The following is a 15,936-nucleotide window of genomic DNA, read 5'->3' as shown; positions in this document are numbered from 1 at the left end:
ATTCATTTATTGCATGACCAAAGTGTCCTTTACCGATGAACATTCTTACATTATACAATTAAACAATATTTTTCTAGCTATTCATTTTCCCACCTGTTTGCAACTTCAGCAAGGCTGATGTTCCTCGCTTCAAGTTCTCTGAAGCCAGGGACCTGAACAACAAATACATGCCCCCCTTCAGTTCCAAGCAGCAAAAGTTCCCCAGAAGTATGGGCCAGCACTGCAGTCACCCTTGTCACACTTGGTGAGGCACTGAGGAGTTAAGGCAAAAGATAAAACAAAGTTAACGTTCCAGGATGTGACACCCAAATGCAAAGTGTCTCAAAGTGCGTCAAAATCTTTTCTACCAATTAGTTCTTCTGCTTTGCACGTAGCTTACATATAAAATATATTCAGTAAACATACATACAATTGTGTAGTACGTATATATTGAGCACCACTGCATGTCAGCCTTGATCAAAAATTGAGCAGTCATTTATAAAGTACTTTAAACAATTATCTGAAAATGTGTCTTAACAGACAGTAACTTTGGTAGAAGTTAGTCATCTTGTAGAATACTATTTTAAGAGATCTTAAAATACTGACCATTAATCATACCTAAATAATTGTTTTCATGTTACATGTACTGTGACTGCAGGAAAACTTCTTTGATTTTATCATTTTAATTTCTTTTACTTTAAAGTGGTTTGCCTTTGTTTATGTATTTATCTATCCATTATCTGTAGCTTCCTATCCTCACTCGGGTTGCTGGCTTGCTGGTACCCATCCGAGCTGTCCTCAGGCAGTGGGCGGGGGACACCCTGGACTGGTTGCCAGCCAATCACAGGGCACATAAACAACCACTCACGCACCCGATCACAGTTAAGGACAAGTTAGTGTTCAATACACCTTCCATGCATGTTTTTGGAGTGTGGGGGGAAGCCAGAGTGCCCGGAGAGAACCCGTACTGGTTCAGGAAGAACATGCAAACTCCACATAGGAAGGCTGGAGCAAGCTGGCTTTGAAGCTGGGAATCAGAACTGTGAGATGGACGTGCTAACCACTCCATCATCGAGCTGCCCCTGCTTATGTATTCATTCAAAAAAAAAAAAAGCGAGCAGACTGAACCACTGTCTGATTCCATCCTTGTTCACAAACAAATAGGACAATGTAAAGATTATGATTTTTGCAGCTGATCCGATTAAGAGTGGCAAGGTATAGAGCTGTGTGGACCTGTTAGAGAACACAGAAAGGTGTTCCATTTGACTTGATTATTAATTGCGGTCTTTTGGCATATACATACCATTATAAACTTGGTGGAACACGGATGCTGTGCAACATCGGATATTTATGGCAAAATAAACTCGAGCGTTATGAGGAAAAAAAACAAAACAAAACAATTGCTTCGAGTGCATTCAAAGTTACACCGACGAGATATATATATATATATATATATATATATATATATATATATATATATATATATATATATATATATATATATATATATATGAGCTTTTTTGCCTGCGCTCGAGAGATAACGGGCTAATTCTGGTGTGTGGTCCCAACTGAGAAGGAGGTCTCATTCTGCTGCTTATCCAGCGCTCTCGTAACGGACCGGAAGGGAGTCTCATTCAGACACATATACAGCCCTCTCATAGCAGTCTGATAGGGATGTCTCACTCTGCTGCATAAACCAGTGACCTCAAAGTGGACCGGTAGGAAATCACAGAGCAGCACACTTTCAATGACTGTGCCAACTAACTGCAGACTAGCCTGAGAGGTAGACCTCTGCAGCGAAGGCTCCACCGAACCCCTAAGACCCCTAGGGTTCGATCGAACCCAGGTTAAGAACCACTGATGTGTATATATATATATATATATATATATATATATATATATATATATATATGAACAATTAGGTCTTAAAAATACATATACGCCTTTATATTGTATGTATGTGTAGACTATGTGTGTGTGTGTGTATATATATATATATATATATATATTACAGTGGGCCCCCGTGTTACGAACTTAATCCGTTCAGTGGCTACGCTCGTAACTCGAACTGCTCGTATGACGGGCAATCCAAACCTATGTTAATTCGTGAATGCGTGCAACGCGTACAAAAACCTTAGGTAAAAACATCACGACTTTATACACATATTAAAAATGAGTAACATAACCTACTGTACAGTTAAATTAAATAACATAAATATACAAAGGAAAAATGACATTTACCTTTGGGGCGACGTGACTTGAGCTGGGTGGAGACGGAGGTGAGCAGAGACCAACCCGCAGAATTTATTTATTTATTTTTTTAAACAAGAACTTTTCTCAAACTAGAACATATCACCGGCGATTTCCTCCTCTTTAATCCATAATAGAAGAAGCCTCTCCATTTTGTTGTCGATCGAGGTCCGTCCCCCGGCAAGGAAAGTCTTGCCCTTAGAAGATTGCCGAGCGGTTCCGTCCATACTCACGAGCAAGGTTAACTATGCACGCGCCTCCTTCGTATTTTTTTATTATCTCCTGCTTGGTTTCTATTGTCATCATCCTCTTACTTCTTCCTTTACCGCCACTTACAATTTAAGAAGCCATGTCTAACAGATAAAGTTTGCAAAGTCTTCACAACATTCCTTCCTTCCGTTTTTGACTCATTTTCTCTCCTTCCTTCCGTCCCGACCAGCTGTGCCATCAAGCTAGATAAAGGCGTTCGGCCAATAGCATATCCGCATTTCTGTGATTGACGTGACGCCGGCCAATAGCATCTCCGTGAGTGAGACCGTGACTGACACAGTGACCGAGACAGTGACTGTGACATTGTAAGAGCAATATCGTTTTACGTTGCCGTGACAAGCTTTAACTACTGATTTTGATGACGTGGCAAAGCGAAAATACATGAACAAATACAATGACCGGCATGTCAGATTGTTCGTAAGGCGAATGGTCTGTGCGTAAGTGGGGGACAAAAAACTCCGCGGCCCACGCTCGTAAGTCGAAATGTTCGTAAAAGAGGGTGTTCGTAAACCGGGGGCCGACTGTATAGTCTACACATACATACAGTATAAAGGTATAAAGTATACAGTATAAAGTATAAATGTATTTTTAAGACCTAATTGTTTTTTAAAGGGACAATGTTTAAGATTTAGACTGGTTTTCATTAAAAAGGAATCAATTAAATTATAAATGAAAAACATTTGTAAATAAAAGTGTTATTAACAACCAACAGAAGGATTTAAATATAACGGTAGGTCTACAGTAGTTGTCATTATATTATATTACATGGGGGGGGGGGGGGGGGCTCCCCCGGACTCTGCCATGTCTGTTATAGCTATGGACAACTGTAAATGCACCACCTCCTGTTGTCCGTAATGAAAACAGTCTAAATCTTACACACTGTCCCTTTAAAGGTTAGTAGTCAACAAACTAAGAAAAATAATAATTTTACCCAAGCGGACCAGTGAGAGTGAAACGTCCGATCTCTAGGAATTCTGAAATCCCTGTGTGACCTCTCAAAGTCCACATGTGCAAACTGTTGTCATCCAGAAGAGTCACCAGTTCAACCTAAATAAAATGTATTCTTACATTACATACGTCAAATAATGTAATCATATAATGATATCCAAGACAGTGTTAGCAGCTATTAAGCTTCACTCCTTGAAAAATATTGAAAAACATGCTTTGAGATGCATAAATGTACCTGGTGGGGCAGAAAGTGTATCTGTGTGACAGCGGCATTCTCATCATGTAATCCCATAAACTCCACACCCGGAGCTCCATACCTGCCTTTTGGTTATAGACAACTCTAGATCATATTGAAATCATACCAAGCAATCAAAACTGTGAGCATTCCAAGGCACAACATAAACGCAAAGTATAAATACAACCACTGGTTAAATAGTTTACCTTTGACAAGCATGTCGTATGATTTTTATAATACATTTATCTGACAAGCAGATAAAAGTCCCACAATTCTAAAGACTAGAGAAACGTGTTTCTAATGTGTCTGGTCATGCTGTCAATTTAAACATATGAGACAGATATAACCATAGTAAATAGGATACAATTTGATGGCTCCTGAACGAGTACCAACGGCCAGCAGCTGCAAAGAAGGACTGTAGCCCAGGGCACTGGGCTGGTGGGGGAAGCCATGTTCAACAGTCTAGAGACAAGAAGAAGGAAACAAAAAATAAAAGAAACGGATGAACAGCTACATTAAAAACTAACCTTTGAGTCTAAAAATAAATAGTTGAAAAGATCAGTCTCATCGTAAAACACACAGGCTTTTGCTCTGGTGGGACCCAAGGCAGAGGAGCAAAGACATTCACCGGACCATTGGAAATCTCTTACCTAGAAGACTTTTATAATAACATTGTATTTTAAATGTAAACTCATTATCAGGTTTGATTATGTACAGATTTGACTTTAATTCAACTTCCGGGCACCACTAATATGACAGTGGCAGCCTCGAGACTTCAATGGATGGAAAGGGGTAACTGTTCAGTTACTGAACATACCAAGCACCTTAATTTATAGCTTTTATATTTTAAGATTTAAGTAAATATGTGTACTGCAGTAGTTCGACGTCTGTCTGTGGCAAGTGCATTTATCCTTGTCTGTCTTGCATGCAGGAAACTGTCATAGCACATCTCTCCACAATATGCCCACCCCCACCCCCACCCCACCCCACCCCACTGCAATCTGCGATGCACTAAGGGTGCTATAAGTGAGGCGCGAAGTAGTGAGGGATCACTGTACTTCTGCTTACGAAATTAATTCGTTCTGAAAGTAATTTCGTAACGTGAATTTTTCACAAGTAGAGCTGCTTTTTACATTTTTTATTTTGTTTTAATTTTTTACTAATCTGTTTCAAGCCCCCAAAAATGCTCCTAATCCCTTTAAATGAATATTATTTACTTATAAAAATGCATAAAAGTGGGAACAAAAACATACTAGAATTACTACATGAGTGCATAGTAATCAAAATACTGTACATCATGTAAAGAAAAACAAAAAACAAAAAAAAACCTCCTAAACCCTTTAAATTAAACATGTTAATTGTAGCAGTTGATTTGCCTTGAGATGGTGCCGGTGTGTTGGTGACGAGTGATGAGAGAGACACTTTTTAGGACTTATAATTTGTATGTTTTTATTTTACATTTCCAGGGATCCCGGAATCATTTGCAAGTCCACATGAGCATTTTTTTGGAGGGGAGTATTTTGAGCATGTAAATTTAAGTTTGGTTTGGGGTCATGCTTTCTTTTTTATGTCATTGCTAAAGTGCTAATGATGTGCTAACAACGCTAATGTCAGATGTGACAGCCCAAAGTGGTATGTTACATATATGCTTTTGGTGAATATTTGCAATAATAGCCGTGGCTTATGTCAATTTGGTCAAATGTTTGTTAGTTCTCTGGTGTAAATCATTGGTTGGAAGTGTGGATGAAATGTATGAAGATGAAGAGTGGAAGACTATAGTAAACATCACAGCAAAAAACCAAGGTCTTGTTTGTGGGCAAGCTGGCATATTAATAAATTATAAAAATAAAAAGCAATAAACAACAAACAGTGACAATGGTGCTGATAATGTAGTATAGAATATCATGTAGTGCAAAATTTTAGTGCAAGATATTGTTTATGCATGCAGTAAGAGGGAGATTAGTTCGTGAGGGATTTGTTGAGAATCTGGATGGCTTGTGGGTAGAAGCGGTTTTCCAGTCTGGCCGCCCTGGCCCACAGGCTCCTGTAGCGTTTGCATGATGGCAACATTTCAAGCAGATCATTTTGTAGGTGTGTTTTGTCCTTGGTGATGTAGTGTGTTCTGCGCAGAACCCGGGTGTGGTAAATGTGCTGCAGTGAGGGTAAGGCTGCTCCACAGATGCGCTGTGGGGACTTGATCACACGCTGGAGAGCCTTCCTGTCTTGTGCCGTGCAGTTGTTGCTGTAACAGATCGTGATGGAGGTGGAGTGGACACTTTGGATTGTGCATCTGGAGAGGTTGTCAAGAGTCTTTACTGCTTTACTTTACATGCCAAATTTCTTCAGTCTCCGCAAAAAGTGTAGTCTCTTTTGGGACTTCTTGATGATCTGTCAAGTGTTGTGGAACCAGGTGAGATCCTCGCTGATGTAGGTGCAGAGAAATTTGAAGGCTTTTACCCTCTCCACCTCAGTCCCCTAATGAATATTGGATTGTGCGGCTCCACCTGCCACCTTGGGTCTATGACCTGTTCATTGGTTTTGTCCGTGTTGAGGTGGAGATTGTTGCTGCGACACCAGGCCACAAGGTCAAATTTCATAAAGACAAGCAAAATAAGAGGAAAAAAAATGTTCACCCTTGTTCCCCATTGTTAAAAATATCATATCCTGTTTATATCCAAGTGGGTTATTCATATAGTCATATTGCCTAAATAATCAAAAAATACCTGCAATCAAAACAACATTCTTCCTTTACAAAATAATGCTCAGTTTTGAAGGAAGATTTGAACAGTGTATTGTACGGATGACCTCTTTCCTGTATTCTGTCTCATCCCCACCAGTGATCGAACCGATGAATGTAGTATCATCTGCATACTTAATTATGCTGGTGTTGTTTTGGAAGGCAACACAGTCATAGGTGAAGAATGTGTAAAGCAGGGGGCTCAGCACACAGCGCTTAAAGTCCTGGTGCTGGATTTGCGGTTGTGGACTCTACTGATTGGGGCCTGCCTGTGAGGAAGTTCAGCACCCAGTTGCAGAGGCCGGATGCCAGACCAAGTGCAAAGAGCTTGTCCTTCAGTTTGTCAGGGATGGCTGTGTTAAATGCTGAGCTTTAATCAACGAAGAGCATTCTTACATACGTGTCCTTGCCCTCCAAGTACAAGGGTGCTGTGTAAATGCCAGTGTTGACTGCATCATTCATGGACTGTTTCTGTTGATATGCAAATTGTAGTGGGTCCATGGTGTCTGGAATGGTCTTTTTGATGTGCGTTATGACAATCCTCTCAAAGCACTTCATTGAGATTGGGGTGATCGCTATGGGACGGTAGTCATTCAGGCAGGTCATGGTGCGTTGCTTGTGGACAGGCACAATGATAGTGGTCTTGACTGGAGCGGTTCGCAGCTGAGTGTGAAGCGCTTGGGATGAAGATCAGCACCTCCAAATCCGATACCATGGTCCTCAATTGGAAAAGGGTGGAATGCCCTCTCCAGGTCGGGGATGAGGTCCTGCCCCAAGAGGAGGGATTGAAGTATCTCAGGGTCTTGTTCACGAGTGAGGGTAGGATGGAACGGGAGATTGACAGGCAGATCGGTGCAGCATCCGCATTACTCCACGACGGATGTCTGTCGTGGTGAAGAAAGAGCTGAGTCGAAAAGCAAAGCTCTCTACTTACTGGTTGAGCCTGCACTCACTTGTGGTCACGAATTGTTGGTTGTGACTAAATGGACAAGATCCCGGATACAAGCGGCCGAAATGAGTTTCCTCCGCAGGGTGTCCGGGCTCTCCCTTAGGGTGAGAGATTCGGTCATCCAGGAGGGGCTCAGCGTTGAGCTGCTGCTTCTCCGCATTGAGAGGAGCTAGTTGAGGTGGTTCAGGCATCTGGTAGGATGCCCCCCGGACGCCTCCCTGGTGAGGTGTTTCGGGCATGTCCCACAGGAAGGAGGACCCGGGGACAACCCAGGACACGCTGGAGGGACTATGTCTCTCGGCTGGCCTGAGAGCGACTGGGGATCCTTCCGGAGGAGCTAGACGAAATGGCCGGGGAGAGGCTAGTCTGGGTTTCCTTGCTCAAGCTGCTGCCACCGTGGCCCGACCCCGGAACACAGCGGTAAAAGATTGATGGATGGACATATGATATGGTACAAGTCAATGGCATAAGCCCTAATTATGTATTGCATGTATTGTGGTGCATTCAAATGCAGTCTTTTATTTCAAATTGAAAAAAAAAGTGTCAATGCATTAAACATTAATAAGTGCAAATGTCTTAATAATGTGGTATAATGTAGCCCAATTCCCTCCTTGTGGATTCAGATGAAATGCATTGTAAAATTCCATATTAAAGCAAACATATTTGTTTTACTGTGAGGAGCTTATGTTTTGTCACTTGCCTTGTTGAACTGGAAGAGTTCCTGCTTGAGTCTATCTCTCTGAGACTCCTGGCCATGTCGCCTGAATCTTTTCATCTTGACTTAATGATGTTGGGCCTTTAGCCCCACTTAGACACTGATAAATAGAGAAAAAGCAAGGATTATTCAGCTATTTTGTCTTTTACATTACATAAAAGGATACATACTGCACAAACTGAGCAACTAAAACAGCAAGCCTGCTTGCTTAATATGATGGTATCCAATACAACAGCTGGATCAAATAATATTATTATATTATTATTATATTAATATTATTATATGAAAACAAATTTCATAAAGACAAACAAAATCAGAGGAAAATAAACATTTTTTCCCTTGTTCCCTATTATTAAAAATATGATATCCTGTTTATATCCAAATGGGTTATTCATATAGTCATATTGCCTAAATAATCAAAAAATACCTGCAATCAAAACAACATTCTTCCTTTACAAAATAATGCTCAGTTTTGAAGGAAAATGTGAAAAGTGTACTGCACGGATGCTGACAGAACAGTCTGATCAGAAGTTTGGAAAGTTTCCAGCAATATCAACTTTTCTCAAACACCACTGGTCTTGTGAACAGATTTTAAGTTATGTAAGCTAGTAATTCAATGGACCTAGCAGGAGATCAATAGTTTTTTAGTATTGCGAGTCCCAGGGATTCAACCGTTTTCAGAGGTAAAATGAGCACTGAGATGGCAATGTTTCCCACATGTTTCCATGGCAAATGCCTGTGCTTTTCTCACCCTCTAATATACTGTATTAGCTGTCAATTGAGACCCATTTTACTGTATAAAAAACGATTGGCAAAAAATTTGAATAAATTCAGTTTGAAATGACCGAACATGACATTTTGACGGCTAAGTCAATACTCAGTTTGAGTGATTCTGGTACATTTAGCAGTCTCCCATCAGCAAGTAAGTTAGCTGTGTTGCCCTGTGTGCTAAGTATTTGCCATGTCTTGGGTGAATGTTTTATTTATTATTTATTTTATTTATTTCTTAATCAATCCAATCAAGCCTTGAAGCATGGTTTATACAAGGCCCCTCTGTCATAAGGCGTCCCTCAGGGATCGGGGCTTGGGCCACTTCTCTTCATCCTCTACATGCTTCCCCTCGGTAACATCATCCGACGTCACCACCTCCATTTCAACTGCTACGCTGATGACGTCCAACTATACATCTCCACGAAATCCCTCACCACTCACTTCACCCTGACCAACTGCCTCACTGAAATTAAATCATAGATGCACTGAAATTTCCTCCAACACAACTGTGATAAATCTGACATGCTCATCATCTGCCCCAAATCCCTCACCAAAACCATTCCCAACTTCACTTTCACTGTCGACAACTCCTCTCTGACTCCCTCCACTCACATCCGTAACCTCGGAGATATCCTGGACAGCAACCTCTCCTTCCAACACCACGTCAACCACATCACAAGAACTGTTTTCTTGCATCACAAAATTATCTCCCGGCTCCGTCCATCACTCTCCTTCTCTGCCGCTGAAACCTTGATCCATGTGTTCATCACCTCCAGACTCGACTACTGCAATAGCATCCTTTTATGGCTCATCACCAAAATCCTCAATAAACTCCAATACATTCAAAACTCCACTGCTCGCATCCTCACCCACACCTGCTCCCGTGATCACATCACTCCAGTCCTCCAGAAGCTCCACTGGCTCCCCATCCCTCAACGCATCCACTTCAAAATCCTCCTCCTCACCCAAAAAACCCTCCACAACCAGGCCCCCTGTTATCTCACCAACATGCTCCACCGTCACACCCCTACCCTCAGTTTCCAGTCCTCTGACGCCAACCTCCTGTCCCCTCCAGTCAGAACCAAGCACCGGACCTGGGGTGACAGAGCCTTCTCCATCGGTAACCCCACCCTCTGGAATTCTCTCCCAAAACACATCCGTGACTGTAGACCTCCCACTATTCAGATCCTATCTCAAAACTCACCTTTTTAGAACTGCTATTAATGTGTGATTACTGTACCGTGTCATGTAGTGTTCTCTTGTTCTGTCCTGCGTCTTGTAACTCTTCTATGTGTACTGCTTTTAAAATTTTTATACTACTGTGTCTTTAATTGTTTTTAAGTGTACAACTTCTACGATTATTGTATTACTGTAAAGTGTCTTTGACTGTCTAGAAAAGCGCTATACAAATAAAATGTACAGTGGGTCCCCGTGTTACGAACTTAATCCATTCAGCGGCTATGCTCGTAACTCGAATTGCTCGTATGACGGGCAATCCAAACCTATGTTAATTAGTGTATGCATAATATGAATTTATTAGTATTAAGATAAAAGTGCTGCAAATAAAGAAAATTAATTAGACTCCATTTTCACGCAGTGTGTGGCAGCTTCTTTAATTCATCATCCTGCTTATCATTCATCTTTTTAGACAAAGGAGGATTATCACTCAGTCTTACTAATATCATACATTGGACAAATATGCTCCTCTTTTTGTTGGTGGGTTGGGGTTAGTTTCACCGTTTCACAGTTTGGGCCATCAGGGCCAGCAAGGCCTTCTCTGTTAGCCTAACATAACCTGACATTATTATCATAACTATAATAAACTATAATACTTATAATAACTATAAAGAAAGTCAATTTCATTACATATTCTGTTCTTTTCACATCATATTCATTTGGTTATGTTCCTTCTAGTGTTGTAGTTTTAAGATGAAGTTTTTAGCGAATTAGAATTCAGCTAACTTGTCGCCAGGGTGTATGTAATCTGCCTTAGCCAGAAGCCAGGGCATTCGCATCAACAGGGCGCGGGCTTCTGCACAAGCACAGATGGATGTGTGAGCGACCCGTATAACTTAATGGACAGCTGTAATAGCAAATCGAGTCATTAGGTCGCCAACTAGAGGTCTCACGTTGAACGTAAGTGGATGCTCACTGCAGGAAGGCGGTGCTGGTGTTGGCCTTGGCGAGAGAGGTAGCCTGTCCTGATTTGGCCATATTTCTGATTGGGCTACCAGGGGTGTGAGCTAACCCTGCAAATACCGTATTTTACAGACTATAAGCCGCAACTTTTTCATCATGATTTGAGCCCTGCGGTTTATAGTCCAGTGCGGCTTATCTGCTGTTTTTTTTCACCCGTTCAAGCAAATGTGTGTTCAAGGAGTCAATTTATGGAACAACTATGAAATAAAACTGAAAAGATGTGACTCAATGACTGTGCTCAAAAAGAGTTTTAAAATATACTTTCAAAAATATTATTTAAAAATGTCTAAACTGAATAAGATAAAGGTTTGTGACGTACATTTGATAGACGGTATACAGTACATATGATTGGATTTATAAATTCATTATCGTATATATTATTTATTTGCAGTGGGTGCAATGTTCACTAAAATAATCTCTCGATTAAACATCGGGAGACATAATGCTATCAAAGCATTGATTTCCAGTTTGAACTGCTATTTAACTGCAGTATTCTGTTGGTAATATCTATCCATCAATCCATTTTTTATATATAATGTTGGAACTAAATATGCAGACATGTTCAGCCTGTTAAAGAGAGGATGTTTCAGGTGGTAGACAATTATAACAATATATAAAGAAAACTGAAGTTTCATATTACCACCAAGTACCTGCAGCTTATAGACCAGTGCGGTTTATCCGAGGCAAAAGATGTTTTTTTTGCTCTTCACGGATTTTTTACAGTGTGGATATTTTTTACAGTGCATTGTGCTCTGAATCTTGATTGGCTCAGGGGCTTTACTGTTGTCTAGAAATAAAATATTGATGCTGTACTGAATTGGTTTTTCACTTGTCAATTTCTTACAAAAAGGCAAGGGGATCCAAAAGCTCGCTTTCGTCTCTCCTGTGTCTCTCCAGTAACCGCCTGTGTGCGTACACGTTAAGATCATGCTAGTAAGCACATTCATTGACACCTTGGTCTCTGGGAGCCAATCACGTGACTCGTAGGCATGCTGAGAGCAAATGCACACACTAACGTAGGCACACAGACAGCAACGAAGAAATGCACAGCTTTGGAAATCTTGGAAATCTTTTACCCAGATTTCTTTTGTTAGAAATTAAAATTTCAAGTGTATTGTTATAAAAGGCTTCACTTTAATTTGATGTCTAGGCATATGCGTTTATAAAAATCTTCTTGCTCAGAAAAAGAAAGAGCGCCAACAACTACCCATAAAAATGTTCTTCTCTCAGAGAAAGACTCCTGCGCCTTCAGTAGAAACAGACACAGCTGGGACTGTGAAATACGTGAGTGACAATGTTTCCAACCTTGTATTACTATATTAAAATTCTTGTTTTAAATACATTTGGGGCTTTAAAATATATTGTATATTGCATTGTAAAAAAAATAAAAAAAAAAATAAAGCTGACTACTTCACGGATTTATTTCTCTTTGTGCGTGCTATTTTTGGAACGTAAACGAGGGATCACTGTATACCGGTGCGGCTTATAGTCTGGAAAATATGGAAGTTCTGCTGGGAGTGCCTTTTGTTTGCAAATGATCGATTTGGTGTTTGGAGCTACACTGGATTTGCAAACTTCAATTGTTTAACCAAGGCAGCAATGAGGCACCAAAGCATGACTAGACACACGGGCTACGATGCTTTTAAAAACTTCTTGGGACACCTGAGTGGATATACAGGATTGTACATCTCAGTTTGAAGGTAAAAAGAGCTCCTCAATGGGCTACGGTGCTTTTAAAAAACTTTTGGAAACACCCGAGTGGATACACTGCACATCTCAGTGCCAAGAGAAAGAGCATGAAGATGTCAAGAAAAATCGGTAGATATTGAAAAGACTGATCGATTGTGACCACTGTTTGTTTTGGTGAGTGCAAACATTTTCTTGATTGTTTCATTTTTTATTTGTGTGCATTATTTTGTTCATTTTTAATTAATAGGATAGAAATAAAATGATGTTCTTCTTATATTAAACTGTGATTTATAATTTGGACTCCATAAAATTGCGTGGATATTTATTTTAAATGTTTTTTTTTTAAGTTTTGACAGCATGACTTATAATGACAGGTTTTAATGGCTGATGTGGGTTTATTGACGTTTGAAAGCTCTGAAAAATAGCCTGTGTATCCCAGTAATATTTATGTGTGCGCATGAGGGGAATCTATTCGAGAATCTATTCACAGAAGATGTACATGTGAAAGTCAAGGCCCGCCACTGTTATTTATGTTAAAATGAATGTGTCGTGAGGAAAAGGAAAAACAACTGCTTCGAGCACATTCAACATTACACTGCCGAGGCGTTCACTGAGCTCTCACAATGAGGGAAATTTGAAGTACGCTTAAATTAAAGCGCAACAAATATATAACTTACGGATACTGTACAAACAAGAAAATATAAAGAGTTTACAAAACATTATATTATTTTGTTTTGCTATAGTTTTTTATTGTTGCCAAAGTGTTGGTGTGTCTCATACACGGTGATAAAAAAAAATATAGCAGGTAGGGTGCATTGGGAAATGGGCTTTGTGTAGTGTATTTGCCCATCTATGGCATCAGTTGGTGCTGTGGCACACTCATTATCAAAGTTTTGCAGGGGTTAGAAACTTTAAATTGCTGTTAATCATTAAAGTGATATAGAAAAAAATGTTGAAAAATAGACATGTTTTATACCTTTTTTCAGGTAAAAATGTCAAAGATATTGATGTTAATGTTCCAGATCAATTTACAGTTATTATCAAACATTCTTTTTTTGTTTTCCAGCATCAAACGGTTCAGTTGGTCAAAGACGTTTCTTGTTTGACAAAGGTTTGACTTTATTTTTTAAATTTCATTAAATTTAAGCTTTTTTCCAGATTCAGAATAAGGTATAATCTTTATAAACCCTGTAAAAAAAAGTAAAGTTAACATTTGCTGAGTATTATTTTCCTTTGTTAATGTTCAAAGGATAATTTTAGGTATGCTTACACAATATTAATGAGTAATTATCTCTTTTATAGTCACAGGGGATGGGCGGGTGTGCGAAATGTTTTCTCTTTCTTTGGGGAGGCTTTGCAAAAAAAAAAAAAAAAAAAAAAAAACTACATTTTTTTAAATGTATTTAAATGTTTTTAAAATGTACTTAAAAAATACATGTATTTAAAAAAATACATTTGTGGTTGTTGTGAAGTGTGCAGTTTGTGTGGCAAAAATCTTATTTTTTTGTTTCCACTCTAACAAATAGTATCTGTGTGTAAACAAACTTATCCAATGATTAATTAAAATCAAAGACTAGAGGGAGTGCAAATTTATGTTGAGAATGACCTTAAAAAAAATCACTATATTAGCAAAGTGTTAATCTGTGTGCCATAGCAACATGGAAAGTGGTTATAATGCTTGTCATTCAAGGCATTCTATTTAGGGACTTCAACAATCAGCTATTATAGCTCCATTCTAGAAGAACTGCAATGATGATTAGCTTTTCCGGAGATGCTATCTTGGAAACAAACCATTTTTATGCCAGCAGAGCAGAACTAGTTAAACAACTCCTACGAAAGGGAAGAGGTTTCAACTTTCAGTGACACCCCCACCCCTCTTTGGCCACTCACACTAAAAGCCAAATCAAGTAAAATGTGTGCACATATATACATATACACACAAATATGTATATAGAAAACATATCTATATACAGTTGGCCCCCGGTTTACGAACACCCTCTTTTGAACATTTCGACTTACGAGCGTGGACCGCGGAGTTTTTTGTCCCCCACTTACGCACAAACCTTCCGTCTTACGAACAACATGACATGCGGGCCATTGTGTTCGTACATTTATTTTCGCTTTGCTACGTCAACTAATTTAGAAGTTGACGCTCATCACAGAAATGTTGAACGCTATTGCTCTTACAATGTCACAGTCACTGTCTCAGTCACGGTGTCAGTCACGGAGTCAGTCACTGAGATGCTATTGGCCGGCGTCACGTCAATCCCAGAAATGCCGATATGCTATTGGCCGAACGCCTTTATCTAGCTTGATGGCACAGCTGGTCGGGACGGAAGGAAGGAGAGAAAATGAGTGAAAAACGGAAGGAAGGAATGTTGTGAAGACTTTGCAAACTTTATCTGTTAGACATGGCTTCTAAAATTGCAAGTGGCGGTAAAGGAAGAAGTAAGAGGATGATGACAATAGAAACCAAGCAGGAGATAATAAAAAAATACGAAGGAGGGACACGCATAGTTAACCTTGCTCGTAAGTATGAACGGAACCGCTCGGCAATCTTCTATGGGCAAGACTTTCCTTGCCGGGGGACGGACCTCGATCGACAACAAAATGGAGAGGCTTCTTCTATTATGGATTAAAGAGAAGGAAATCGCCGGTGATATGTTTTAGTTTGAGAAAAGTTCTTGTTTAAAAAAATAAATCAATAAATTCTGCGGGTTGGTCTCTGCTCACCTCCGTCTCCACTCGGCTCAAGTCAGGTCGCCCCAGAGGAAAATGTCATTTATCCTTTGTGTATTCATGTTAATATAATTAACTGTAAAGTAGATCATGGTATTAATTTTAAATGTGTGTGTATATTCGTGATGGTTACAACTATGATTTCGCCACGCTTTGCCAGTCAACGTGTACGTACAATTGACCTCGCTTTCCTACATTAACGAAATCATCTGCTCACGCAATGTCACAGTCACTGTTCAGTCACGGTGTCAGTCACGGAAATGCCGATATGCTATTGGTCGAACGCCTTCATCTAGCTTGATGGCACAGCTGGTCAGGACGGAAGGAAGGAGAGAAAATCAGTCAAAAACGGAAGGAAGGAATGTTGTTAAGACTTTGCAAACTTTATCTGTTAGACATGGCTTCTAAAATTGCTAGTGGCGGTAAAGGAAGAAGTAAGAGGATGATGATAATAG

General features: G+C 39.8%; 1 protein-coding gene across 1 annotated transcript in view; it reads right to left on the bottom strand.

Moving 5' to 3' along the window:
* The window catches only part of llgl2 (LLGL scribble cell polarity complex component 2), a 65,988-nt gene that overhangs the window by 43,590 nt on the left and 6,462 nt on the right, over positions 1-15,936 (bottom strand). Inside the window, exons 2-6 of the mRNA XM_088439332.1 lie at positions 8,069-8,183; positions 4,047-4,144; positions 3,683-3,764; positions 3,431-3,546; positions 94-252 (exon numbers count right to left, since the gene is read on the bottom strand). Of these exons, the coding sequence (XP_088295458.1) occupies positions 94-252; positions 3,431-3,546; positions 3,683-3,764; positions 4,047-4,144; positions 8,069-8,143 (530 nt within the window). The 5' untranslated portion in view covers positions 8,144-8,183. The remainder of the gene's footprint in view (positions 1-93; positions 253-3,430; positions 3,547-3,682; positions 3,765-4,046; positions 4,145-8,068; positions 8,184-15,936) is intronic.

The sequence above is a fragment of the Hippichthys cyanospilos genome, chromosome 17, assembly GCF_059441005.1.
Source record: "Hippichthys cyanospilos isolate Australia breed blue-spotted pipefish chromosome 17, RoL_Hcya_1.0, whole genome shotgun sequence".
In the NCBI taxonomy this organism is placed as follows: domain Eukaryota; kingdom Metazoa; phylum Chordata; class Actinopteri; order Syngnathiformes; family Syngnathidae; genus Hippichthys; species Hippichthys cyanospilos.
The sequence above is the reverse complement of the archived record's forward strand: the minus strand, read 5'-3'. Positions and strand labels throughout refer to the sequence as shown.